This window comes from Cariama cristata, unplaced genomic scaffold, assembly GCF_000690535.1.
Source record: "Cariama cristata isolate BGI_N322 unplaced genomic scaffold, ASM69053v1 scaffold1848, whole genome shotgun sequence".
NCBI lineage: Eukaryota > Metazoa > Chordata > Aves > Cariamiformes > Cariamidae > Cariama > Cariama cristata.
This window is the reverse complement of record NW_009632621.1, coordinates 67450-94201: the sequence shown is the minus strand read 5'-3', so window position 1 is coordinate 94201 and position 26752 is coordinate 67450. Positions and strand designations below refer to the sequence as shown.

The following is a 26752-nucleotide window of genomic DNA, read 5'->3' as shown; positions in this document are numbered from 1 at the left end:
TTTCCCTTGGTTTTTGAGTTGTGAAAAAGCACTCCCTTGTATTGTATTCCCTTTGCTCAACTGCTAACAGTTTGTTTGGAGAGTATTGGTGACATTTACCTTATCTCTCTAACATACTTTCATCACAAGGACTTCTGCTTACTTTCAGCGATGGAAGAACTACAAAACCATCACACCAGAGACTGTAAGAGGAAGAAATCAATGGAAATCAAGCCTTTTAGCCCATAGTGCTGTGATCATTAATCACTTTTCCTTACACTGGGAGGAAAAAAATAGTTCTCAATTAATTTCAGTAGTGAATGCTAAATAGGCATTAAGAAATGCACTTACTTTTCTCTGTTGAATATGATGAATTCTTTCCTAACGGTTTCCAAGCACTGCTGCAGGTGTACATTCTTTAAAAGACAGCATGAATAGGTTGATTAAAAAAGATGGAAAATCATAGACAAAAATCACAACAGAAACGATATTTAACAAAAAGGCTTATGAATGAATACTATCAGAAGGTGATCTGAAGACTCCTCAAAAGTGGGTCGTGATAGCAAAATCAATCTTTCTTTTGGAAGAAGTTCCCCACAAAGTGTTCCTGAGGAGTTTTACGTCTGATAGCTCTAAGAGGAACAGCTCGCATGAGCATTCAAAATAATTAGAAGTAGCAACAGAATTCATAAAACTGCACTGAAATGAAAATTCAAGTCTGGAAAATGGTTATTTCTTAATCTTAGCAGTCTAGACTGTTTATACAATGAGTCTTTCTAATGGGACACATTAGTCAACACTGCAAGAGACAACTTTAAAACATTTATAAATAATGAGCTTTTCACTGCATACTTTTCATTTTTGGTACTAGCAGTGGATAAATAGTTATAACTAACAGTTCATGTGTGGGAAGCATACTTGCCAACTGGCAACACTTTTTCATACTTTAAAAGAGCATCTGTGACAATCTTAAAAATTATTACAACTTAAATATGCTGTTACTATTTGGCTGAAATAAATGGTTGCTTTTCATCTTTTTTTGGAGATGGTTTGTGCTATATGTAAAATGACAGATATAGAGGTCAAATCTGTTTTCAGAGATGATAAAATGGAACTTAACCGAGTTTGTCTACTAAAGAGTGTAAATGAAATGCCACTCACTGCAAGCACAGACCCCAGCTTACCAGTGGGCAGGTTTCCTTAGCTCCATCTCTGGATTTGTTTTTGGCAAGTCGTTTTTTCTTTTTATGGAGAGGCTTGGACTCTAAAATCATTTCTTCAAGTTCAAATGTAGGATCACAGTTCAGTCTTCCTTTCTGGTACAAAAGGATTCAAAGTTACTCTTTGAAGGATCATAGTGTTTTTTTAGTTTGTCTGGCAAGTGTTAATATCATTAAGAATGATCCAGCTTCCCAAACACATCTGTAAAATGAAAACTGTCTTTTTAGGTCTGGAGTGATACTTGAAGTTTAAATAAGGGCGGTAAGATAAAAATCATATTATAAAGCAATTATAAAGAGTTAGATCCCCTTCCTAGTTACATACAGGTGTACTCCTAGAGTGACTACAATTATTTCACCCCAATAAGAGAAATTAATCTGGTCCAGGGTCTTCATCAGAATATGGGTTAGTGCTGTAGAACATAAATGGCAACTGTAATAGTGCAGGAGGCATGGGGATTACCTCTAAGATCTTACTTGTTAAAATCTGATTTTCTGAAGACTTGCAGGTGGATTCAGGTACCAAGCTCCTGTCCATGATAACAAAGGAAGGAGCAGGTCTTTTTTGGTTAGCAGCATTTATATCAAAAAATGGTTCATAGAATATCAGGTTGGAAGGGACCTCAAGGATCACCTGAACCAACCTTTCTTGGCAAAAGCACAGTCTAGACAAGATGGCCCAGCACCCCGTCCAGCTGAATCTTAAGTGTGTCCGATGTTGGGGAATCCACCACTTCTCTGAGGAGATTATTTCAATGGCTGATCGTTATTGTGAAAAATTTTCCTCTTGTGTCCAGTCAGAATCTCCCCAGAAGTAACTTGTACCCACTACCCCTCATCTTTTCCATGACTCCTTGTAGAAAGGGAGTCTCCATCTCCTTTGTAGCCACCCTTTAAATACTGAAATATGGTGATAACGTCTCCCCTAAGCCTTCTTTTCTCAATGCTGAACAAACCTAGTTCGCTCAGCCTTTCCACATACGGCAGGCTTCCCAGTCCTTTGATCATCTTTGTGGCCCTTTTCTGGACCCTATCCAGCCTGTCCACATCTTTTTTGCATAGCGGGGACCAAAACTGAACACAGTATTCCAGGTGTGGCCTGACTAGTGCTGATTTGAGTGGGATAACGACTTCATTACCTCTGCTGGTGATGCCCTTGTTGATGCAGCCCAGTATCCTGTTGGCTTTCTTTTCTGCAGCAGCACACTGTTCACTCCTATTGAGCTTGTTGTCTGCCAGGACCCCCAGATCCCTTTCCACAGAGCTGCTCCCTCCCCAGCCGGGTAGATTTCAGCCTGTCCTGCACTCCTGAATTATGTTTTCCCAGATGCAAGACCTTACACTTGTCCTTACTGAATCTCATAAGGTTCTTGTTAGCCTGCTCTTCCAGCCTATCCAGGTTTTCCTGCAGGGTGGCTCTCTCTTCTGAAGTGTCCCTTTCTCCTCTCAGTTTGGTATCGTCAGCAAACTTCATCAGGGTGCACTTGATTGCATCATCCAGATCACTTATGAAGATATTAAACAGTGTTGGGCCCAATATCGATCCCTGGGGGACTCCACTTGTGATAGGCTGCCAGTTTGAAAAGGAGTCATTTCCCACCACCCTGGGGGCAGCTCCTCAGGCAGTTCCCCACTCACCACACAGACCACTTGTCCAGACTGTAACGCTGCAATTTCTCTAGGAGAAGGCTGTCGGAAGCCGTATTGAAAGAGAAAGCCTTGGAGAAATCCAGGAAGACAATGTACACAGCTTGCCTCACATCAGCTGAGCAGGTTACTTTGTCGTAGAAGGCAATCAGGTTTGTCAGGCACAATTCACCCTTGGTGAATCCATGCTGGCTTTTCCCAATCACATGCTTCATTCCAATCTATTATGCTTTTTCTATTCTATCCAATCTATTATTTTTTTTCTTACTTGTTACTTACATTACTGAAATATTCTGGATTCTCCATTTTTCTGTTAATTTGTGATGCTTGAACCAAATTTTAAGGTTCTTTGTTTCATGAGGAAGTCCTTTTTTAAGGGATGTTTGGAAACATCAATTCTATATGATCATTTCCTTCCTTGATTCTTTTCAGGTTTTTCCTTCATTCTTTTCAGGTTCTTGATTCTTTCAGATCTTTTCAGCGTAAGAGTTTACAGGAGCATAGTTTATGCCTTGAGGGTTTTTTGTGTAATTCTATTCATTAGTGCAGTAAAGCCATCTCACAACAATATTTGGGATGAACTCTTCCTCTCTCATTTAGGGATAAGAGTTAGAGTATGGCCAGAAAATCTATGGTTCAGCTGAAGCTGCTACATTTTTAAAAAGTCATGACTTGGCATCCTAATTACTGGATTAGTGTTTTGCTGCTCCTGTGATCAGAATAACAAGAGCTCCTTTCTTCTCCTCATTCTCTCAAAGCATTAAAAAAAAAAATTGCAAAGAATTTGAATTATGTGGTGGAAGATCTTAAAAGCAGCCTGTTTTCCTCTGGGACTTCTGAGAGTTCAGTCACTCCATTGTCACTGTCAAGGTGGAAGTACTAAGATAAGTCATATATAAATGGCAGATGTTATTTAGTAACCAAAGACATTAAGCAGTAAAACCATAACAGAAACCACTTGTATAAATTGTGGTGTCCTACAATGAAACACTTGATTTAAAGTCCACTCTATTATTTTTATTTCTAGCAAAGTCTGTATACTCAAAGTATAATATTAAGAACTCTGATGCCTTTTCCTGCATACTATCCAGTCAGGTTTAGTAAAATTAATTTGTTTTTATTTAATGGAGGTTTATAGCTAATTTATATTGATTTATAAATAAATAATTCTTTACATTTGATCAATATCTAAACAACCTAAAGCCAGGTGGAAAGAAGCAAACAGCCACATGAGAACTGTGAATTAAGGAGTTGGGATTACTTGTCTGTGGCTAGATGCAGACCATCACACACTTGTGCTCCAGCTCTGGGCAGGCTGGACTTACAGCAGTCAGATGAGGAAAACTTGCAGTCCCTTTATTAGGTCCTATTACTACAGCCAAACTGCCATACTTCACTGCTTAGGAGGCTGGCTTAGCAGGGTGGCACACGTTGCATTAGTTGGCTATACATTCCTGGACCAAAGCTGGCTTGAGTCCAACCCTCAGAGTTGGGATGGAGGATATGGTCCTATGAATTCAAGCTTGAGCGACAGCAAGGAGGAGACCGAGGAGATGTCTGCGGGAAGGAAAACACTGGAGCAGCAACAGGAGACAGAGAACCTTGCCATAGGCAGGTTTTAGTAGCCGGTTTTGCTGAAGCAGGTTGAAGTCCTCTGTCTTTACTTTAAGTCCTAGGACATGTGCCTATGCACGACTGGGCTTTGCAGAGTCTGGGACTCTCCTGGATCCCCATGTATGTTGCAGCCTTGCGTATGGGGAACTGGACCCCTCTTTTAAAATACAAAGCAGGGTTGTGAAGTTTCCCACATGCTGACAGTTGTGGATTAAACTTTCAGCTAGGAGTAGGAGGTCTAAATAATCTGTTGTTTTTTGTCTAAGAAGGGGTCAGCCCGCGCCTCCGATATCTCAGAGAGCAACTCTAACTTGAAAAAAAGGAAAAGAGGAAAAGCAGTCTCCATTCATGTAGATCCAGACCACAGGAGAATGGAGTTCGCAGTCCACCAGGCCAGGGAGTAGCTTTGTTCTGCAGCGCTTTGCTTAGGATAGCAACCTGAGAGAGTGAAGGAGAACGGCCTGGCATGGCATAGCAGTTATTCCAGCTGCAGGGACGCCGAGTAAGAGGGAAGGAGTCCTGACCTTGATTTGGTAGATATGACATTCACCTCTCAAGCTTTCAGCTTGCACCACCCTTGACCTACAATGTGAAAGGAAGGGATTTCACCCCTGGTGAACATTGCTCTGAAGTGCCTAAGAGGGGCCTGCCTTTCTCTTCACCTGTTGTGCTAGTTACTTGCTGTATTCCTGGTCTTTTCCCAAGCTCCTGGAGGGAGGCCCTGCTTGCCCACTCACAGCTTTCTTCTCCTGCAGGATGGTGCTTACAGGAAAGGCGCTGGTGAGGTGCCAAGAAGCACAGCAAACACTGCCAGCACTGTCTTGGCAACCCACCTGGTTGCCTTTGCTCCATTAGGCAATGTCCTCTCACCCTCAGCTTCTGCAGGGCTGGATCCTGTCCCCATCAGAGTTAGCGAGAACTCTAATGTGCACGTGGAGGAGGACTGGGTCTAGCTATTCCCCCTTCCTCATCTTTATTTTCAGTTGCCTATAAAAAGAACATAAACAAACCTTGGTATGCTACAAAGGGATTGTTTGGAGAAGAATTATGGCGCAATATGACTGAACAAAGTGGAGAAGCATGTTAACACCACAGTCATTGCTTTTTATTCATGGCCCTCAAATCCACTTATCTTACAAATGATCAAAGTGGAAATATCCAGAAAATACCAACTAAATGGAACCACATTAAAAAAGAAACCACCAGATTCCCTCATAGAATCTGAATGTTTTAGTGTAGGAAACTGTCACAAAGGAAATAGGTCAGTCTTTTGGAACAGTATTTTTTAACTGAAAAAGGAACAGCACACTGGGATGTTAGAAAGTTTTGCAAATGTTATTCAGATGTCTAACTTTCACAGCAGCAACAATCTTCTTGCTACTCTTTGGCTCAGAGTTAACTCTGACAATCATTTGCTCTAACAGCTAAATGAAAAGTCTGGAAAATGGTTTTTTATTTGAAAGGGAACAAAAAGTGAACCAAGGTTAATTAGTTTTTGTTGTGATCTAATGAAATGGGCCAAATTTTCCCTTGACTGTGACTGAGTAAATGAAAGTAGAATCCAAAGTAAAGCTTCTGTGAGAAGTAAATCAGTGAAGAGGAATAAATGCAAGCATAAACAAGTGAAACAGCAATGATAATTAAAGTCAGAATTTGCAAACAGAGTTCACCTGGAATATCGACTTACATTAGGAACAAAGCCTGGGGTCACAGTTTTCTCTAGAACAGCATCCCAGTTGACATCAGCTAGGTATGGAGAACTTTGGATGTCTGCAAGACTTGAAAGACGGCACTCTGGGTCCTTAGTGAGGAGCTGTGATCAAGCACAAGGCATTTTCTGAAGGACTGGATGCCACATAAAAGAGTAAATATATCACATGCATAAATTGTATCATACACAATTTTGAGTAGGAAAATGGCTAGGGAATCTTCTAACAGCTTCTAGAAGTCTGAATCTAAAGAAATAAAAGTAATAATTCATAGAATATGAATATAATTTAATTGCCACCAGACGGCTGCTGCAGGCATGAAGCATATAAATGTATTACTAACAAAAGTCTGTTTACAAATACATGAGTCCAAGCAACATGAGATATCACAGTTCAGTGCCACTCAACAATTTGTATTTTGTTTTTAATTTATTGGAAGATATAGCTACCCTGAGTATCCTGGCAGCAATTAAAATTAATCATCTCCATCATTCTCCATCTATCAAAAATAGATTGCTCATTGCTGCAAAAGAAATTGATCTTCTATTGCTCTGTTCACACATTCACAAACATTTCCTGCTCAAATTTCAGTACTGATGATCTGAAATACCTAAAAGAGATGGATGATCCTTGCAGTATGGCCAGAAAATTAAACCAAACAAAAAACTGGGATTTTAGGAAGAAAGCAATTTCCAGGATCATGGTGCATTCAGGAAGAACCCTGTCTTGTAGCTTAGTGACATTTAAAGCAAAGCAGCTTGACTTTTGTTATTGCAACTATAGCAACATAGGAAAGGGAGAGATAACGGCCCTTTTAAATTCTAAGCTCCCTGGCTGGAAACTGTAGCAGAAATTCAGAGGGTAGAGTGGTCCTTCCTTCCCTCTCCCACATGCACAACCAGGCCTGGAAAGAATGGGGCCAGGGCACAGAGTGGGAATTATTGATCCCCAAAGTTTTGCTGTCACTAGTGAATCAGTTTTAAAATAAAGAAAAATATTAGATTTCTATTTCTTTGAGGCCATGAAAAGCCTGAGTCTAAGCCTAAGCATAATCCAGCTTCTCAAGAGAAAATACTGCACCACTCACATTCAGAAAAGTCTAGGAATAAGCACTGCTCCCTTATCCTTGAAACTTTGACTACATAATGTGTATGCTTGCCTGATGCCTCTACATTTTTGGAGGGGTTTCTGGAAGAGGACAGAAGAGAGGACAGAAGGTGTTTGTGCTTTCTTACCTTTTTCAGTAGTGCTATCATGCCCTTGCACCACGCAGATGAGTAGTGAACTCTTTCTATCTTGAACATGTTGAGTATCTCATCAATGGGTGTGGCTGAATGAATTTCATAGGGTCTCTGGGATAAAGTTAAACCAATATCAAGTCAGCAAGAATGGATAAAAGAGTGTAGACAATCCATGTTTTCCTGAGCTCAGTAATGTTCATGTTGGAAATATCAAAACCACTAAAACATCTTATAATAATTTTCTGGCTAATCCTTCCTTGAATGTGTGTTTTTCTTTAGTTGCAATGAAAGTAATTACTCATAGATGCATTTCCTCTGCAAATTTTTCTCTCAGGAAAAGAAGTGTCAGTTCAAATGAGAAGGCTGAATAATTTTGTTCATGAGACATTCTATGTGAAATGCAGATTATTTACTATTTTTTAATTGAAGTACTAGAATGTTCTTGTGATCTAAACTGCCAAAATGGAAAAGTGGTAGCTAAAGGGAGTTTTGTCATCCTGATTTTACCGAGTAGTAGATGGAGAAATTAAAAAATGCTTACAAAAATTTGTGTAAGAACCACAGTAAAAAAGTAGACTCCAAATTCCAATCCTTCTCCTTTTCCCTTTTTGAAATATAAAATTAACTCATTACATAGTCCCGCTGTCCTGTGCTTGCAGTGCCTAAATTCTTCTATAGGCGAAGAGAAGCCCCAGGCTTCACAGTGCTTTGTTCATGAAGATTGCTGTCATTTATCTTTTATTAAATGTATCATTTGGAAATAAAAATACTACATATGAATTTGTGTTCTTATTAATCATTATGCACATATTTTTTAAAGACTTGTGATTGTAAAGCAAGTTGTTAGAATGTTACTCGATGTATTTTTTAAACAAGCATAGTGTGTGGATTGTTTGTGAATCAAGTTGTACCCAGCAGGTAACAAATATGTGATATGTGAGATGAAATCTGCAGCCAAATGCCATCATAGCAGCAATGTGTAAATTGATGCATCGTAATTTATACACAAGACAGAGTTATGTTCTAATCCTTAACAGCAAAGGGCAGACACTCATTACCTTCACTAAGAACTATATCATCCCTTGACTTTTGCTAGCATGTACTGGCACAAGATTATAATTTGAGAATATTTCTAGGTGTTAGTTATTTAATCTGAGAGTGAATCGGAGCCACTCTTCATAAAGGCCCAGAAAATATTCTTATTTTGAGAAGGTTCATGCACATGTTTAACTTTGAACATATGTATGAAACTAAGTCCATCCCAAGGCATTGGGATATTCTAAAAATAAATCCAAGCATTACGTAAATCTATTTGCTTTGATTCACTTTCAGTTAGTCTGTTGTCATCTAGCTGTATCATGTCCATATGAATTCAACAGGACCAAAATGTTTGCTCTAAATACATAATTTTCTTGAATCAGGTTCAAAATTGTCATTTGAAATAGTGTGTCATATGCTTAATGCTATCATAAAACAGCTATTAAAAATGAAAGGTTAACATTCTGTCTCTTGTCAAGAAGTAACCTACTGCTGATTTAGAGTTGATACAATGATGTGACCAATATAATCATTGAGATAGAATTTACACCAATTTTTGCAAATGGTGATTTAGCTCTAAAAATAGCAACTTTAAGGAATAATGAATAATTGAAAGTTGTTCTGTTAAGGATGTTTCTGCCCATGCCTTTTTTCTTCCTGGAAAATCCTTAAAAACATACCTTATTTTAAAGGTTACTACCATTCTGTAGTCTTGATTTTTTGAGATTTATGGACATTCTTAATATTGTTATTAGTTATTTTTTTATTGTTAATGTTATTAGTTAATTTGAACTATAAATAGCCATTATAAGCTTGGTCTTTTGAGGTGCTTCACACCTATCTGTCCCGTGTTTTTCAGCTATTCAATCCATTTGAGAGTCAGATCCCTTCTGTTTTATTTTGTGAAAAAGGAAAAAAAAGTGGTTTGCTTTTGTTCATGATGTTTAACCAAAGTTTGTTGTAAACTGTTCACATTGCAGTGAAAGTCAGAGTCCTAGAATCCCATCTACCACCTCTTTCCTTCGCCTTGTCTCTGTTGAGGGCATGGTATATACAGTTATTATAATTTAATAGCTGTCTGTATCTTAGGAACAGACTGACATATGTCATGGTCTTTTATTTGCAACTAGTTAAGGAGAGAAATGTGCCTGCAACATATTGAGAAATGCTAGTGCTACTGTGGATAACCAAAAATGGTCCAGGCAGGTCTGTACCGGATACACCCTGCTCCTGTAGCTGCAGCCCTATTTCCAGCAACATGTTGTCTTGGCGGCCTGGCGGTAGAAAGTAAGGTGTGAGAATGGCTGCAATGCCTTCAGCACCCTAAGCCTCCTCTGAGGACTCTTCCATCTCATAACAGTAGAGGCAAATAAAAACAAAAATTCAGCTCAATAAAAAGTAATTCATCATTTTTACTTAGCTCCTCTTGAATTCAGGCAGGCAGTGTCGTAGGTTATGCACAGCTCAGGGGTGGAAAATGATCAAAATTTCTGATGCTTCCCATTTCTAATGCTCCTTCTTTCTTTCCCTCCTACCTTCCCATGCACTAGCATGCACCATGAGCCGACTGGAGAAAATCATATCTCCGGGTGGCTCTGGCCAGCGCAACACCCTCCTCTTTCCTCAGGACCGCTGTAGCAGGAGCGGGTGGGCTGCACCGAGCACCCACCATCTGCTCTGTGGCAATGGGGCTCTCTTCTCGCCGCTGAACAAAGTGCTGTGGGAGCATGGAGGAGGAGGGGGCTGCCTGCCTGCAGGTTTAGCTTGCAGCCTTGTATGTGCAAGCTGCTTCTTTGCAGCCATCTGCACGGAGCTGCTGCAGCAGATGGAGCTTCAGAACTCGCAGTTGTTGCTATCTGCAACATGCCTCGGGTTAAGTACATTTCCTCGACCTGCCGCTTCTGTCAGTTTAGGCCTTGTCTAGACTAGAAAAATTTAGAATTGCAATTCGGGAAAAAATACACCTTTTCCTAGTCCATACAAAGGTGTTGGCTGCCAAGCCACCCTCTGGCTTGCTCAGGGGCCAAAAGTTGCTCTTCAGGAGAAAACAAGCAGCTGGCTTGGTTGACGGGAGCACGGACAGATGGCAATGTTTTTGTTTGAAAAAAATTTTGATTCAGGCTCAGCTTTGCCTTGATTGTAGCCAGATAGACTTATTCAGAAAAGACTATATGGATCTTGGCAAATGGACACCATTCTATATAATTTTTCATTTATTAAATTGACTTTGTCATATTAAAGTCATCTTTTGTGATTAGTCTTGGGAGTTCAGCTTTCCTTACACAATCATTCATTGTGCTGCTTTCTTGGAGACACTCATTTGTGAAAGGGTTGATATAAACCCAGCAGGATGTTCTTTTAATTTATTTTATGTGCAGTTAGTACTACCGTCTGTGACTAGGGTTGAAAACATATTATGCTTACCACTGCTAGACCTTAACTGTTCAGGTTAAAATTTTCCATCTTGGGAAGAATGTCAGCCTTAAAACTCTGTAATTTTTGAGAAGGGTGTTAGAGAAAAATTGCAAAGACTTACTTTTTTTTTAAAAAAGAAAACCAACATGTTTTTAATACTCCTGTGCTTTGAGAGCAGGGACTGAGATTTGGCATGGGAGAGATCTTTGTATCAGGAGCATGACTTTTGGCATTTAATGGCAATACAAAATAGATTGGCCAAGTTTTAGGCTTTTGAAAAATGTAGCTACTGGATCGAAGTAGCAACATGCAGACAACTGAAATGTAGCTTTCCATCTAAAAATGGGAATAATAATTGTTCTTTAATTCTAGTTTCCTTTGTCTATCATCCTACATGAAACTGAGACCTTTGTGTGATGGACTATCTCACATTACAAAGTGCCTAGCAAGACAAGGTAGCGGTACCATGTTAGTATCATAACAAATACTCCTTCCTTTAAAACAGCATACTGCAATGCAATAAAATCCTCTTTCCAAAATAAAATTAAAAATTAAAAACACCTAGCTACTTCAGCTACATCATTATCCTGAAATAGTATCTAGATTACTGCTTTCCATAGGGAATAGTAAACATTTAAGCAACCAGCTTCAATCTTTTGAACCAAAATGGAAAAGAATTTTCCATTATCTTCTGTAATATTTGACCATGCTCAAGAAGATTCTTCATTAAGCTTATTCACATAATTGATTAGATAAGTAACAAGTGCACTGGCAGATAAGTATTTTCTGTAGTTATGCCAAGCATATTAGGATATTACATTAGATCTTTTAAGGTATTAGCCAAGAGAATCAGAGATATAATAAAGCCTGAAGTAACTCAACTTCTATTTGGAAAAAAATACCATTGTTTCAAATTCAGCATTGTGGAGAAGCCATTAAAACATTAGGTCTTTCCTTAGCCAAACTTAGGCAAACTTTCATAATGTAATTGAGAGTCGGGTGAAACTTTCTCAAGAATGTTTCCAGCTGAGAAAGACCCAGGACAGCATTCCTGACCTGAGTCTCATCCACTCAAATTTTATCATGAAGGGTGCACTCAGGGGCACTGCAAACTTTGGGACTCCTGTCAGTCAATGTGTTAAATAACAACAAACCCCATCATTCTTACCCAACCCCTCAGTAATTCATACGCTGTAATTCCTAGCGACCACCAGTCTACTGGGTATGAATATCCTGGACCTCCATCCATAAAGGCTTGGAACACTTCTGGAGCTAAAACAATAAATCAAATCAAACAAAAAACATTATATTAAGGTTAGACTATGAATCATTAAAGTTGACAGCTGAAAAATTAGTAAAGATACAATTAACTGGAATTAAACACCTTTCTAAGCACAGCATTTTCAGGATGCAGTTTCAGTGCCTTGGTTTGCTGATAACAAGTGATCTTCACTGGTCGAGGTTTTTCAAAGTCAATAATTTTATATGTTAATTCTTACCCGGTCCATTTAAGTGAATGAAAATAAGTAATAGGAGGGGAATTCCTGAATTGAAGTGTGTGGGATTCACAGGGAGTGTTGCGAGTGACCTTGAACAATTCAACATAGCCTTGAAGGAAATAGAATGAGCAAGTAAGTAATGAAGCAAGCGCAGAAAGTGAGCTGAAGATAAAAATGTTTCAAAGCACAGATGTGAGACCGAAACTAGAAGACGCGTGTCTTGATTAACAGCACCAATTAAAAGCTTAGCCGTGGCACGTGGACAGCTGGGGTTAACCAATCCATGAACAAACTAGAGCGCATGGACAGCTAGTGAATCTATATAAGCACAAACTTGTAAACAATAAAGGTCTTTGGTTTTACCCGCGCCAGAGTCCGTGAATCAATCCCTACAGAAGTGTGACTTGGAACATTTAGGGTAATGCAAACATTTTATAGGACAAATATCTGCAAGCAAGGTGATTCTTTGTGATTGATGGAGGTGTTGAATATAGTAAAACTCATCCTTATTCTACATTTGGATATAATTAATCAGGTGGGTTTTTAAGGTATTTAACATAGAAAAATGGTAATTAAATACAAATCCTGATACTGATTGTATGCTGTGAGGAAATCTGTCATGACTGGAAATAAACACACTGTCAATAAAGTAATGAACTCCATACAAATAATTTTCCTGGGGAAAAAAGGGATCTTTTCAAAACAAGGATCCAGTTGGCAAATTTCAAAAACATACTAAATAACGTCATCATAGTTTCTTCAGAAAACCATACATAAATAAAAGAGGATATGTAATGAAATGAAAAGTCAGTCATGTTTTTCTAATTATTTCACAGCAGAATCTCAGCACAGTTTGTGAAAACAACACTTTCCCTGGGGATTTTCTAAACAACACTATCACCAACCGTAACATTGTGCTAGATTGCAATTATCACGAGAGCCTCTTCTGGCCATAATACTGAGTCTGATGTACCACATTACCACCTGATTATCATCTCATCACTTTCTAATGGGCATACTGCAATGAATAATGTAATCTGGTCATGCTTACTTCTGACTGGCAGTTTGGGATTTGACTATGTATGACATTTAGAGAAGCACCTTTAATTAAAGGAAAGGCGTTCCTTTCAGAGGAGTTCTTGCAGTTCTTGCATTATGGATGGCAACCTAACAATTTACAACTCCAGACCTGACTTCAGAAAGTCTTAAAGAGCCAAACCTAATAGAGGATTTTGGCATCCGTGAATTAAGTATGACAAACCCCTAATCTGTAGCATAAAAAACAATGAGTGAATGAAAGTGGTTCTGTACTCTTTGGCCAGCAGGACCATCTCTAAATATGTTTGGTAGGAGAACTCCAGGCACCTAAATAAACATTTTTGCCAGAATATGTGTTTAGAATAGCTGACCAGTGGATCTCCAGCATAGGTAAGCACGTGCTGTGAGCCAGTATGGCATGAATCAACAATGCCATAAAAGTCATCACACTGGGTTAGCTCTGTCTCACGTCTAGATAAAGCTTCACTTGGCATGCTATATCTTCAGATGTACTCCGGACCTTGTTTGCATGCTGCTGGGGATCTGTGTAGGCACATCTTACATGTGTGCTGTCTATCACATAGGTAGATGTTAAGAGGGTTGGCAGGATTTTTTCGTGTGACCTTAGTGGATCAGTGAACCTAAATTGCACATCAGGCACCAAAGTAATATTTTAAATATCACCATAGGTTCCCTGTAGTGATGGTTTGCTTTATTTAGGCACATTCATTATGTTTTTTTGCCCACTATGCCTAGTATAATATCTCATTACAGAAAATAGCCTTTGTGGCCTTTTTACTGAGCTATATAAGTATAATAGTGGTTTCACTCTTTATTTTATAGCTTTAACATTGTAATAATGCCATGGATCACTATGATTTCTGTGAGGTAGAGATGAAGGTACTTTATTGGTGTCACCTACAACACTGCCAGAATGGTACAGCTGTTTTGCTAATTCCATGACTGACTTAACCACTTCTATTTTATTTTCTTGTTCTAAAAGCTTCAAGGTCAAATCATCTCACATTAAGCAGAGCAGCAAAAATGCTTTCTTTTGCCCACTGGCCCTGGTGTTTTGAAGCTCTGTTTTCTCACCATAAGCTGATAGCATCCTTAGATCAGAAAATGGGCAGTTAGGCTTCTAATTTTTAAAGCAGATAGCCCCTTTCCCCTGCTTGAGCAGTGTTATTTGTGGTCCAGCTAGACTGCCTCTCTGCATTCAGTCAGCTCCACTGAAGCAGTTGCAAGCACCCACTTCGCAAGATGAGGGGGGACTGACAGAAGGTAAAATATGATTTCAATATCCTACGTACAGGTTTTTTCTCAGGGTGAAATCTCAACCCTGCTGAAGTCAAAAGACCTTTACCCAGTTTGGTAAGGCTGTTAAATACCAATCGCACACTGAGCTTGTGCTTAATGTGTCTAAAAGCCTTTTTGAACTGAGACATCAGGTGCAAATGAAGGCCTCCAGGCTGTATGGCAGACTTCTAGAGTTTGCCTGCTCATTCAGAAACAGTGTGATTGTACAGAAAGACAACAGATCCTCTAAGTGATGGGGTTAGCCAAGCTCTGAAGAACTAGAGCTGTGAAATATAGAACATAACATTAGGTTTTGATGTACAAATTATGTCAGGGGAACCAATTTGGAGTGCAAATTGTCTAGGATAAAAGCAAATAAAAAAATCTAAAAGGCAATTTAAAGTTCTACATTTATTTTCTTTAGGTTTGTTATTGAAATAAACTATCTATAACCTTTTAAAATTTGAATTTGATCTCAGGCTCAGCTTGGACAGCCATCCTGCAGCCTGCTGTCAGTAGGTTCTTCCAAAGGATGATAAGATTTGACGTTGCCAGCTTGGAGCAAGGCCAACAACTCTGCTGTGTGCACCCTTTCTGCACACATCCTATCTTCTCTTATCATAAGATTTAGTATAAGAAGAATATTTGCATCTTTTACCCCTGTGCATCTACCTAAATGCAAGGATTCTGCCTGTAGAAGTTTATTCATATGAAAGAAAGTGCATGTAAGAATGAGAGCTTCATATATTTTTCCTCTAGCAATTTCTACTGAATAAAGGCTTTTCAGGAAAATATGTGGTTTTAATATTGGGTCGGACCCTGCAGATTCTTTTGGCTGAGAACTGTAGTTACTATCACATACAGTTAGAGGGAAGCATGGTGGAAGCACAGCTTTTAAATAATTAATTTAAATCAGTTAATAGCAAGTCTAGCAGCAAGAGTGAATTCAAAGACAAGTGGAGAAGTGATGCAATTGATAGGTCTTACAGGTCCTCACAGCTCCGCATGAACACACATCTTTGACGTGATGGAAAATTGCTTTACTAGAGCTGTCCAAAAGAGTACCTTCGACAGCAGCAACATGGTCCAGCCTCGCTGCTAACATAAATCACCCTACAATGCTGTGATGCTAATGAAGCTGAAGCAACCACCTTCTCTTAGTGCATCAGAGTGGAGTGATGAAGGGGTCTAAGGCGAGAAGCTTCAGTGGAACCTTTACAGTCTCCTCCTCTCAGCAGTCATCATGAACTGCATGGACTCTTCACCTGTGCTCAGACAGCTGGAAAATCTGTCACCCAAAGTACTGGGGACTTTTGGAAGTCTGGACCTCAGAAGTAATGCAGTCTTTTGGTTTAGGGGATTACTCTTGTGTGGCAGAAGTGTGATCCAACACTTTTAATACCAGGCTTCAATAACTACAAAGACAGAGCATTTCAAAACTATTGCCATTACAAGCTGGGACATCTGTGCTAATTTTAACAGGATAAGCAATAAAATCAGGAATGTTACCGTGTCTTGTATGATAATGGGTAAATGTACATATTTAACTTCAGCAATTCACCAAGCTAAAAATCCTGTGTTTTTTTTTTCTTTTCTACATCTATATTTTTCTCTTAATAAACAGTGAAAGCATGAAAGTACATTATCTGCTTTGCTTTCTTGAAAAATGACATAAAATGAACCTACCTTTGCACTGCATTAAGTGTGCTTAGTGCATTCCTTGGTTGTCCCTAATATGTATTTCGAGTTAATGTGGTTTTTTTCCAATTATTAAAGTAAATCTTCTTCAGAGCTCTGTCTTCTGATGCTTTTGCACTGTATCTTTCTAGTAATACCATATCATTGCAGACTGTAGGAAGTAAATAAATTGTTATTTCTCTTTAAAATAAAACCATACTGGAGAATGACTAATAAAAAATTGAACATAAAAGCAAATCTAGTGGGTCTGCATCCATCTCAGAAGCAGTGGCTTACTGGGATATCCATACTCCTATTCTGTTTGCTTAACCATACTTGGAGCTCCAAATAATTTTGTGAAAGAGAGAGTAATTTCTGACAAATCAATTCATATATATAACTACTCACTGCAATTGTCATAGCAGTCAGATAATCTGCAGTGTAAATGTTGTAGAGGATGCATCTCATATTGTATGCATACCTCCCTAAAGATCTGTAAAAAAAATAAGGTACAAAACTGAAATTTTACTTAACTGGTTGGTAATTATGTACCTTATTTGTGGAAGATAATCGGTATCCAACAGTATGATTCATGAGCTTGAAATAAAAGGGAATATCAATGTAAGCACAAACAACACTGAACCTAATCATCACTATTTTTTCCTACTGTAAGAGATCATTTTGTACAAAGGATAAAATGCTTTTAAGTAGGGTTTCTAAAAATCTGCTGAGTATTCATATGTATCACTTAACTCCATAATTAAATTGTAAGCGCTCCAGGTCTCTGAAATTCAGGCCACTTCAATTTGGTGCCCAACGATGAGCTTGAAAATGCTGTCCATGATAAAATAGTCAATTTGAGGTCTATCACTTGGAATGGTTGGCACAAAGAATAGCTGTTATTATTTTTGATGGAGCATACTGGTTTAATCATAGAGATAATACGTCAGACTAAATCGTAAAATGAAGAGCTTGAAGTGGTTTTGGTATGAATCCTAAAAGGCAAAAAGTGGCATTTCTTTTCTGATGAACTGATTTAAGTTTTACTTTCTTAGCAAGAAGCTAATCAAAGAGTGCCTGGTGTACTTGCCTACCACTACCCGGGAGACTGCCAAGTGTTGATTAAGAAGCTTGCAGAGCTATTACTTACTTTGAAGCACTGCCGACTTCCATAGGCTGCTTTGAAAATGCAAAATTGGTGAGAGGGAAAGTGAAGTGAGATGAACTCATTAGACCCTTATTCAAGTAGCCTTTACTACATACTCACAAATCGGTATATTTAAGCAATAACTTGCAAGTAAGTCTTGCAAGATCGATCAGCTATAAGGAGCTGATTGTCCATGCAAAGTTAAATGTTGCCAACGAGGGCTGGTCGTTAATTCCTAGAAAATGCCTTGTGCCAGTATTATTAATATGACAAATTGAAAATAAAAACAGAAACTAAAGCCATAGTGGTTTGGCCTCATTTTTTCTTAACGATCAAGTTAAGGTGGGCACGTCCAAAACATTTCTCAAGAATTAAACCCCTGACACCAGTCATCTAGTCAGAGCTCTCTGTAGACTATTTGCATCTCAGCAGAGGCTCTACATGTCAGTAAGGGGAATCAGAGGTTTGTGGTGTATGGCAGGGATTGTGAAGTAATACACTCTGCCGTAGTCATCATAGAAAAGCATACCTCAGTGGGATGAATTTTATTGTAATACCCAAAATTTCATAGATAAGAAAATAGATTCCAGTGTCATTAACTGAGGTTTGGCATGATACCACACTGCCAGGTATCATTCTCCTTCCTCATATTAGTCCATGAACTTGTGGGGGGGGGTGGGGTGGGAAGGGAATATATATATATATGGATATATACACATATGTACAATGCATAAGGTATAAACATTTTGATTCACTAGCACAGAATAAGCTGTTAAAAGCTTAGACCTTTCCAAATTCTAAATGAGTGAATGACTTGATGTATACAACACATTCATAGTTTCACCTTGCTGAATCAGACTTAATGGATGACAGATTGAGCTGAATAAAAGATGAACTTGATATTTGAAATAATATTCCAAGAACCTTGGACTGAAATGGTTCAGTGAAATACTAATTGCTTTCTCAGCACTGTGATGAGAAAACATTAATTTTCACTTTCCTCTGAAAAGTAAATTCAGAAGTCTGTAATTCTTCTAGGTCATGGTTTAAATAGAAAACAGAAATCAAACTACAGTGATGAGAAGTGATCTTCTCTTTAGAATAGAAGCTGTTTTAAGAGCAAAACGGAAGAAAACAACTTCCCTCTCCCTGAATATAAACGTAGACTTGGTAAACTCTCAATTTACCTCCTAGTGTTTAGTTTCTTATGTGCTAAAAGGGTCTAAATTATAACAGACAGCTTTCTGACTGAGAGATTCAGACTAGCCAGCTGCTAACTTCTATTGTGTAAGGCAAAGTGCTGCTTAAAGCTTGACCATGCGGGGCCAGCAATTTTCTAGTGTGAGGTCTAGGCTTGTTACAGCAGTGTAACTGATTTTGGATCATTATTCACATAATAAACCTCAACAGTTTTAATACTAATATTTAATGCAATTATTCAATCAAAATAAATATTTTAGATACTATTACCTGACTACAGACATCACATTTAGAATACCTTATTTGTTTGCCATACGGCTATACAACCTCTCCTGCCCTTACTCAGAGTGCTGTCCTCATAAAACCCTCTACATTACTCAGTCACTGAACAGAACCTACTTCTTGCCCTTGTGTTTCCAAAGAAGTCCTTAGTGGTTGGACATCTGGATCAGCCTCAGAGAAACAACCTCAAGTTGCTAGCCCCATTGAAAGGAAGCCCAGCAGCAATGGATGCGTCATGGTCTCCTACTACTGAATATGAAATTATACAGAAGTACTTTCTTTACTCCATCCAAAAGCTCACAGTGGCTGCAGTGTCAGTTTTTCTAGCAACGTGTGGAAGGGACTGTGTCCAAAAATATCTATTTGCTATTTGGAAGATTAGCCCAGTGTACGGGCAGCAGCTGTTCTGCCCCAATACTGAAATTAACTGGTCTGGATAACAGGATTTGCAGGACAGACTGTGTACATGACACATCAGAAGGACTATTACGTAACTCCTACCTCACATACTAGGTTAGCAAATGTCTTTGCATCAGTTTATACACACAAAAACCTGGGGGAGTTCCATGGAACCAAAACTACTATTTGAACTCAGCATGGGGTTTTTTTTTTGACCAAAATAGTGAATGAAATGATTATATTAGCAGTTTTGCAGGAAGACCTCAAAGGATGGTAGCAGGTCAGAGAGCACAGAAAGATGAAAAGCAGCTGGATGCAGCAACTTCTTTCCTGATTGCCCAGTTTTTCAGCTGCTTGTGTGCAGACTCGTTAATGTCAAAGCAAAGCTAAAACCTGGATACCCACTCGCAGCTCAGTGCTTAATCCCCTCAGCTGCAGTGCTCCTATCGCAAGCTGAAAACCCTATCAGTTCGGTGAGTATTTATTTCAGCACCTCAAAGCCTCACATGTCTGCTCTCTGTTCTTGCTTATCAGAACAAACAGAAGCCTCCCAGCTCATGCTGGCATTGTGATATCTCCCTGGAATCAAAAGGGCACGCAGTGACATCACCAATGAAACTCTGTAGATCGGCAGTCAAATCCTCAGTAGGAAAAGGGTGGGATTTTTAAAAATCTGAACACTGCCTTAACTGCTCTCAAAAAGCAATGAGCTGCAAAACACCATTTAATTTCAACGCACTGTTTCATATGAGTGCAAGGAAAATCGAGGCTGAACACCTTTGAAAACCCAGCTTCAAATTTGTCCCTACTATATTGTAACTACCTCAGGAACAAGATTTTTTTTTCCTATAAGGCTGTTATCAGGACATCCACTAGGTTTTCCTCTGACTCCAATAGCACTCCCACACAGTATTAATTAATAAATGTGGATGACTCATACATTTTAGAAGTTCAGTAGACCTCTGTAAATCCACACTCCTCTCGTAATCTCAGGCGTACACCATTCTTCACCGTGACAGCAACCTATGAATGCAGCTGTGAAAATCTGAGATAACAGGCCTGTAGGATAGGAAGAGGTAACTGAAACTTTTCATGTAATTTATGGCTGATTTTATTGGCTTTGGATTTTTGTCAGGTGTATTTATATCATAAAATGTATTTTATTAGCTTGATTTAAAAAAAAGTCACGGTGCATTATTTGGGTAACTTCAGCCTCCGCTGAAGAAAACCATGAAGCCTCTACCTAACCCTCTGACACCAGAAACAGAAAAAAAAAAAAACCACAACAAAAAAACCTCCAAATTCTAAACTTCCAAAATTTATAACCTGTGAATGGAAAGTTTGTGCAACACTCACAAATAATATACAGATACATTGAAACTGATCATTCAAAAAGGAAACATTTCAGTTAGTAAAAAGTACATGCTATAGGACTCAAACACATTTAAATTATGCCAGAGTGAGGAATAAACAAAAGGTGATATCTGTAATGTTTTCTAGATATGTTTTAGTATTTAACATTTTGTTTTGTAGCTGACCAACTTGTTGCAGAGGAGAGTGCCATTACTGCAAATGCATGCCCAGCACAGAGCACATTCTCTAAGACACAAGCATATTTCTTGAAGCCTGCATGAGGGACAAATATAAGAAAAAACTTTTTCTTCCCCCACTCATAAAGATGGAACAGTGTTGAAAACGGTAAACACTTACACAAGTGTTTCCAGCCAGGCAAATGCACGCTTTCTTTAAACACAAGAGTTTTAACAAATAGCCTTCTGCAGGAAGAAAGAGTCACAGCTGAATATGCCAGGCACAGGCTGCGGCCAGGGACCACGTCCTGCCCTGCACTGGCTTTCCTGGTCCACATCCCCATGCAGAGTAGAGAGGGCTCCCCAACAAGCATTTGCATTTGTTTGTTGGCAGCAACCATGCCTGTCAAAAGTCAGCTAGGTCTCGAAGGACATTTTGCATTCCTTGCCAGCATAGGATGTCAACCTGAAAACTTATGAATTTTCAAAAGGCTATTCCTACAATAAAACCTTTGACAACACCCTCAATCACAGATGTTGCAGAAGGTTTGAGCAGTGAATTTGTAACAGTAAAATTAGGCACGGGTGACAAACAAGTTTCCTAAACCAGCTTAAGGTACACATTGTATTTCACAGCTGCAGCCGCCTGAACAGTATGAGGCAGAAACTCTGAAGACCCCCAAACACTGAGAAGCTGATTTCACTTCAGCATTTTCAGGTCAATGGCTTTGAGAAGTAAAACTGCAGAAGCAGCTGGAAGTAGCTTGTCTTGCCAGGCTGTTGGCCTTGTTCCTTTCAGATTCGCTGCTGTCCATGGTTTTGTTGCCTATGTGTGGCAGGTATTTCACTTGTCTGAATGAATCCGCTGGGAAGGTGGAAGGTAGAAAAAATACCAGGGTTTCTGCAGAAACATTCCGGTTCAGATACATTGCGTTCTGCCTAACATTTAATAAGTAGGGAAACAGGCAGGGAAAATTTCAGGCAGAGAAAGATTTAGAGACAAAAAGCTAACGTGAAGTGAGATTAAGCAAAGGTTGCAGGAGCTGACTCGCATCATGCTTAGCATTACAAGATAGGCATCTTAATCAGAACAGCTAGTGCATTTTCAGAACACAACATCAATTCGCTGTGTTTTTTCCTGGATGCCTGTCACATGCAGTCATGCTGCATGTGAGCAAATCATTCCCTAGCAATTTCTCAGTGTATTTTGATCAGATTTCAAATAGGAATGGAGGCTTTAGAGATAACATTTTCCTGTTTATTTCCTTAAATTGGCCATAGGAAGAAGTGAGAAATTCTATAAATACTTCTACCAAGGGAAAGGCTGGGGAGTGCTCTCATATCTGATTAAACATAACAGGATCCACATGGGAGTAGGCCTTTATAAACCTCTAAGAGTGAGAAAAAAATCTTTCATCAAATCTCATACCTTTATCATCATGAAAGCCAACATAGAGTAAGGCATGTCTTACAGGAACAACTAAGTTGCCCTGGTTCTGGTGCTTAGCAAGTATCTTGCTTGAATGTGACTTTGTCTTGTTACACTGAGGTTAAAGCGTGGTTTAAATTCCCGGTAATGGAAGCTTACTACCAACCATAGAGTGAACCTCCCTGATTCTTTTCTTCTATTTCTCTCATTGTCTAAATGGCTTAGGCAAAGCCACATGAAAAATCTGATACAGCCTTAAAGCCAGAAATCGTGCAGACTTAAATAACTATCAGGAGCGAACCCAAAACTTCTTAATTTGAGCACTGCAACTGAAAAGTCTTTGTAGCATTTCACTGAAGTTAGGATTCTTCATAAAATTAAAGATGTAAACTAAAAAAGGAAAGGAAGTGAAATCAATGCACTTAGAGGAAAAAGCAGCAGCAATGAGTGTCTGGCCATATCTATCTAACTCTTAATATTTGACACTTGCTGAAGCTTTGATTTCCAAGCTGTGCCACAGAGAATCCTCACCCATGACTTTTCACCTGAAAGAGAGGATTTTTACAGTTCTAAAAGCTTTCCTGCCTTCTTACAGCTCCAAATAAATGCAAAGATGACTCTTCTGACTCTGAGTAGTGAAGATGGCACTGGTGGCTTTTGCAGTATTTTTGCATTTCGAAGAGATGAGGAAGGCACACTGGAGAGAAAGTAAGCTGGTGGATGGTGCTGTAGCCTCTTCATAAAGGGAAAGGGAGCGTTTTTCTTGTACTGTTTCTTCTTGTTGTGAGATTGTTGGATATGTGGGAGACCAGATGTGTAGGGAGGAGGGTTCAGGGCAGAACAGCTGAGGTGAACCAAGACAGCAGTTCATTACTGTGCAAAGATACAATCTTTTCCCTGTCTCCCATCTTCCCCCCACTCCAGGTCTATAGTTTACCTCCTTCTTTGGGTCAGCTTGGGCTCTCACAGGAATCCTCCAAGAGCTTGTTTAGCTCCCTGGGAAGGCAAAGAGGCTCAGAACATGTGAGCTCTGAGAAATAAGCTTTTCACAGAAATGCAAAAGTACCATATCAAAAATGTTGAAATCTTTTAATATGTCTATCACCATGTATGTAAGGCCACTTCTGTGAATGCAATTAGTTTCACATGTCAGTTGTACAGCTATTTGTCTGCATATGTTGAGAGGAGGTCAAATTACCTGTAGAAAAAGATGCTTTTTTCCCCTCAGTTTTTGTTGGTTTGTGTTGCTTTGGTTGTTCTTTTTTCCCATAAATTAACCCACCACATATTGGCAAAAATGCTCAAGCGAGTTCTTTTTAAACTAGAGCTGTTGGTGTAAATAAGGTTGCTGCATCTCTTCCCCTCTCTTTTCAGCACAATGAATAGGGATGCTGTGGTGCAACATTCAGGTACCAGCCCTGAGGGGAAGCTCAGTATGCAGACTTGATCTCCTAATGCTCTGTATCCCACACCTGTACAGACACTGAACTAGACACTCAGTTAAAGCTAATCAATACAAAATGCTGGGAAATTTTAATCTAAAACATCATTCCTTTGCATAACTTAAATAATTGAGTCAGGACTACATGAGATGTTTCTTGGTCTGTTTTGAGTACATTTAGAAGAGTAAGCTAATCAGCATCAGGTCAGTGCACTGGTCCTGAGCCCAAGTGGCACAGTGTGGCCACACACATGCTATTGTATCCTATTAACAGGATAGCCAAAACAGGACAGCTATGCACAATCTGCTCAGGGGCAATAGACTCCAACCCCTGCTAACTGTTGATTCATGGCAAAAATCACATCATGTCTGAAAATACGACTCTGCTCCAGCGTCTGGGACTGCTCTGACACAGTCTCACAGCTGGTACGGAGGCACTCTGCAGATGCCTACCTGCTTCATGTGCAGGTTGGTATAGTGCTCTTTGTACTGTGAAAAACTTGTTAATTCCTATTTCTTAGGCACATGCTTTTACTCCTGTGCTAACATGCAGAAGTGTGGGAACACAGTGGCCTTTGGTTCCCAGAATGACATTTTCAGAATAAGGTCTTTTATCAACATTTTACCACTGCATGGGGGTTAGATGTCCTCTGAGCACGCCTGCTAGATAAAGTCTTTTGGAGACACACGTATCTCTTAGTATAGTTTCCAGAACTAAAATATGTTTAGTCTTAAGCTAGTCATTTCCTCAGGCAATGATAATTCCATATACAGACAGAATTAAAACAGTAGATGTGTAGGAAGCCACAAATAAGACAAATCACATTATTCTTAGTCACAGAAGCTAGCCTAACTTTGGTGGGACAAATGACCTTCAGGAGATGCCTTCTATCCTTCAGCACCAGGGGAAGTTTGAATTATTAACTTCACCACACACCACCTCTGGATACATGAGGACAGGTGAACTGAATTTTACTCTCCCAGCCTTCAATCTATCTATGCATTTTAAAGACATAATTAAAATCTATAAAATGCCTCTAAAAGCTGTAGGGCAAGCACTTAAGTGGATAGTTGCATAGAACAGACATGTTTTTGAGGTACTCCGAATAGCAAAGCAATTAAGGATATGCCTAGATACATTACGTGTTCTCTGTTAGATCATAGTCACACTGCGGTATATATAATTGTACATTCTTGCCTCCAGATGTGGGGGTTTGCAGGAAGTAACACAGTTGAAATTCTAAATTTGCTTCACAAAACCAAACGGAACCTGACTAGAAGCAGTGTAGAGATCAAGCTCCTGCCCAATCCCTCCATCTCCAATGTTTTCCATTGCTAACGCACGTATACTGTCAAAAAAAGAAGTTGATCACATTTACTGTATACTTTTACAACTTAAAATTATTTTAATATATCATTAGTCAATCTTAATGTGTGATTTTTCTTATATTTTTTAAATGGTATTGAAAACTTACCCATATACGGTTTTGTGCCAGCCATAGAAGAAGCTTTTTCTGTCCCTTTCACTATGGTTGCTATGTTAAAGTCAGTGATATGAACGTGTCCTGCAATTACACAAAATAAAAACTGAAGTTAAAATAGCACATCATAAAAATATTATTCCCTTTATTTAACATTTAAGTGATAATAGAAAGCAATTAAGTTGCAAAGATTCATAATAATTCAAGGAAACTTACTAGTAAGTGTTACTCATAACTAGAAAAATCATACTGGCAGCAAAGTGACGGAATACTTTTCCTATATGGTTGTATCCACTACCTGCTCACCATGCTGAACCTTTTCTGCTGGTCAACCCTGAATCTTCTCCTACCATGAACGTTAAGGACAGTATCCATCTTCTCAGAGCAGTAACATGCAGGAGCAGCAGGTGAAGCTATGTGTGAAATCTACCTCTACTTATCTCCAGCTAGAGCCACCTCACAATCTCAGGTACTTGTGACACCTGTCTGCTATCACATCCACTTCAGGTTACCATCAGCGTGGCTTTTTCTGAGTCTCCTCAGGGCAAAATAGGAGCCAAGAAGAAAAAATGTATTTTTACCCTACAATATAAAATCAGATCCATGGTAGCAGAAGAGTGTGTATGTAACGGCAGCAGGTCCCAAATTATCACACATTTGACAGCAGGTTGCAAGACAAAAGATAACTGACAGAATTCAGCCTGGGGGCTTGCTGCCTGACCAGCCAGACAGCTGATTTAAACTGAACTAATCAGGCTGGATTGCCCAAATGTGCTGTCATGACTTTTTTCCTGGGGTGCTTTACGATAAGCATAGGTTAAATTTCTCTGCCGCAGTGAAGCAATAGTTGTTAATCCTGGCTTGTCATAGGCAGGTAAACTGAATATAAATCCAGCCTGAAAATCTGCAGACTTTTGATTTGACAAGTCTGCATTTAGGTTTTGCATCTCCACTTAAGGACTAGTTTTATATTGTGAAGTCATGCAGGTATTATGCTTTCTGTGATTACATCTGGCAATGCCATTGTGGGGGACAGAGTACAGGGAAAGGTACTCCCTTCCCCAGTTTAGCCTTACACTCAGATCAGGATTAATACATCATGTGTTCAACTAGAGTCTTGAGTGACAGGTTCCTGTGACTTTTTTTTTTTTTGATCAAGATCTCAACCTCATTCAGTTCACAGAATGGAGCAGGCTTTGGGCATGATGTAGTTATTAAGCTAGGGATGTTGTTATCATGTTTGCTGCCAAAGATGAAAAGTGTAACAAATGACTGATGTTGAACTCTACCGTGGTGCCTGATGGAGGAACAGCAGTCTCAAAAGAGTATGCTGCTCTGACAGTCTAAACTAGATCCTGCTCAAAGTCCACAGGAAATGTGTCTGCCAACTTCTAACAAGTCTGCAGCTATGCATGTGTGAACTGAAATTCTCAGAGGTCCCTAATTTGGCCAGATCTGAGCTGGTTTT

The 26752-nt window shown here is 39.2% G+C and overlaps 1 protein-coding gene across 1 annotated transcript in view; it reads right to left on the bottom strand.

The window, feature by feature from the left end:
- Window positions 1–326: 326 nt before the first annotated feature.
- STK32B (serine/threonine kinase 32B) overlaps window positions 327–26752 on the bottom strand; it is a gene marked incomplete at its 5' end in the record, with an annotated part of 60175 nt that continues 33749 nt past the window's right edge. The window contains 6 exons of the mRNA XM_009706398.1: window positions 327–395; window positions 1164–1295; window positions 6148–6273; window positions 7405–7521; window positions 12032–12135; window positions 25279–25368. Coding sequence (XP_009704700.1) covers window positions 327–395; window positions 1164–1295; window positions 6148–6273; window positions 7405–7521; window positions 12032–12135; window positions 25279–25368 — 638 coding nt within the window. The remainder of the gene's footprint in view (window positions 396–1163; window positions 1296–6147; window positions 6274–7404; window positions 7522–12031; window positions 12136–25278; window positions 25369–26752) is intronic.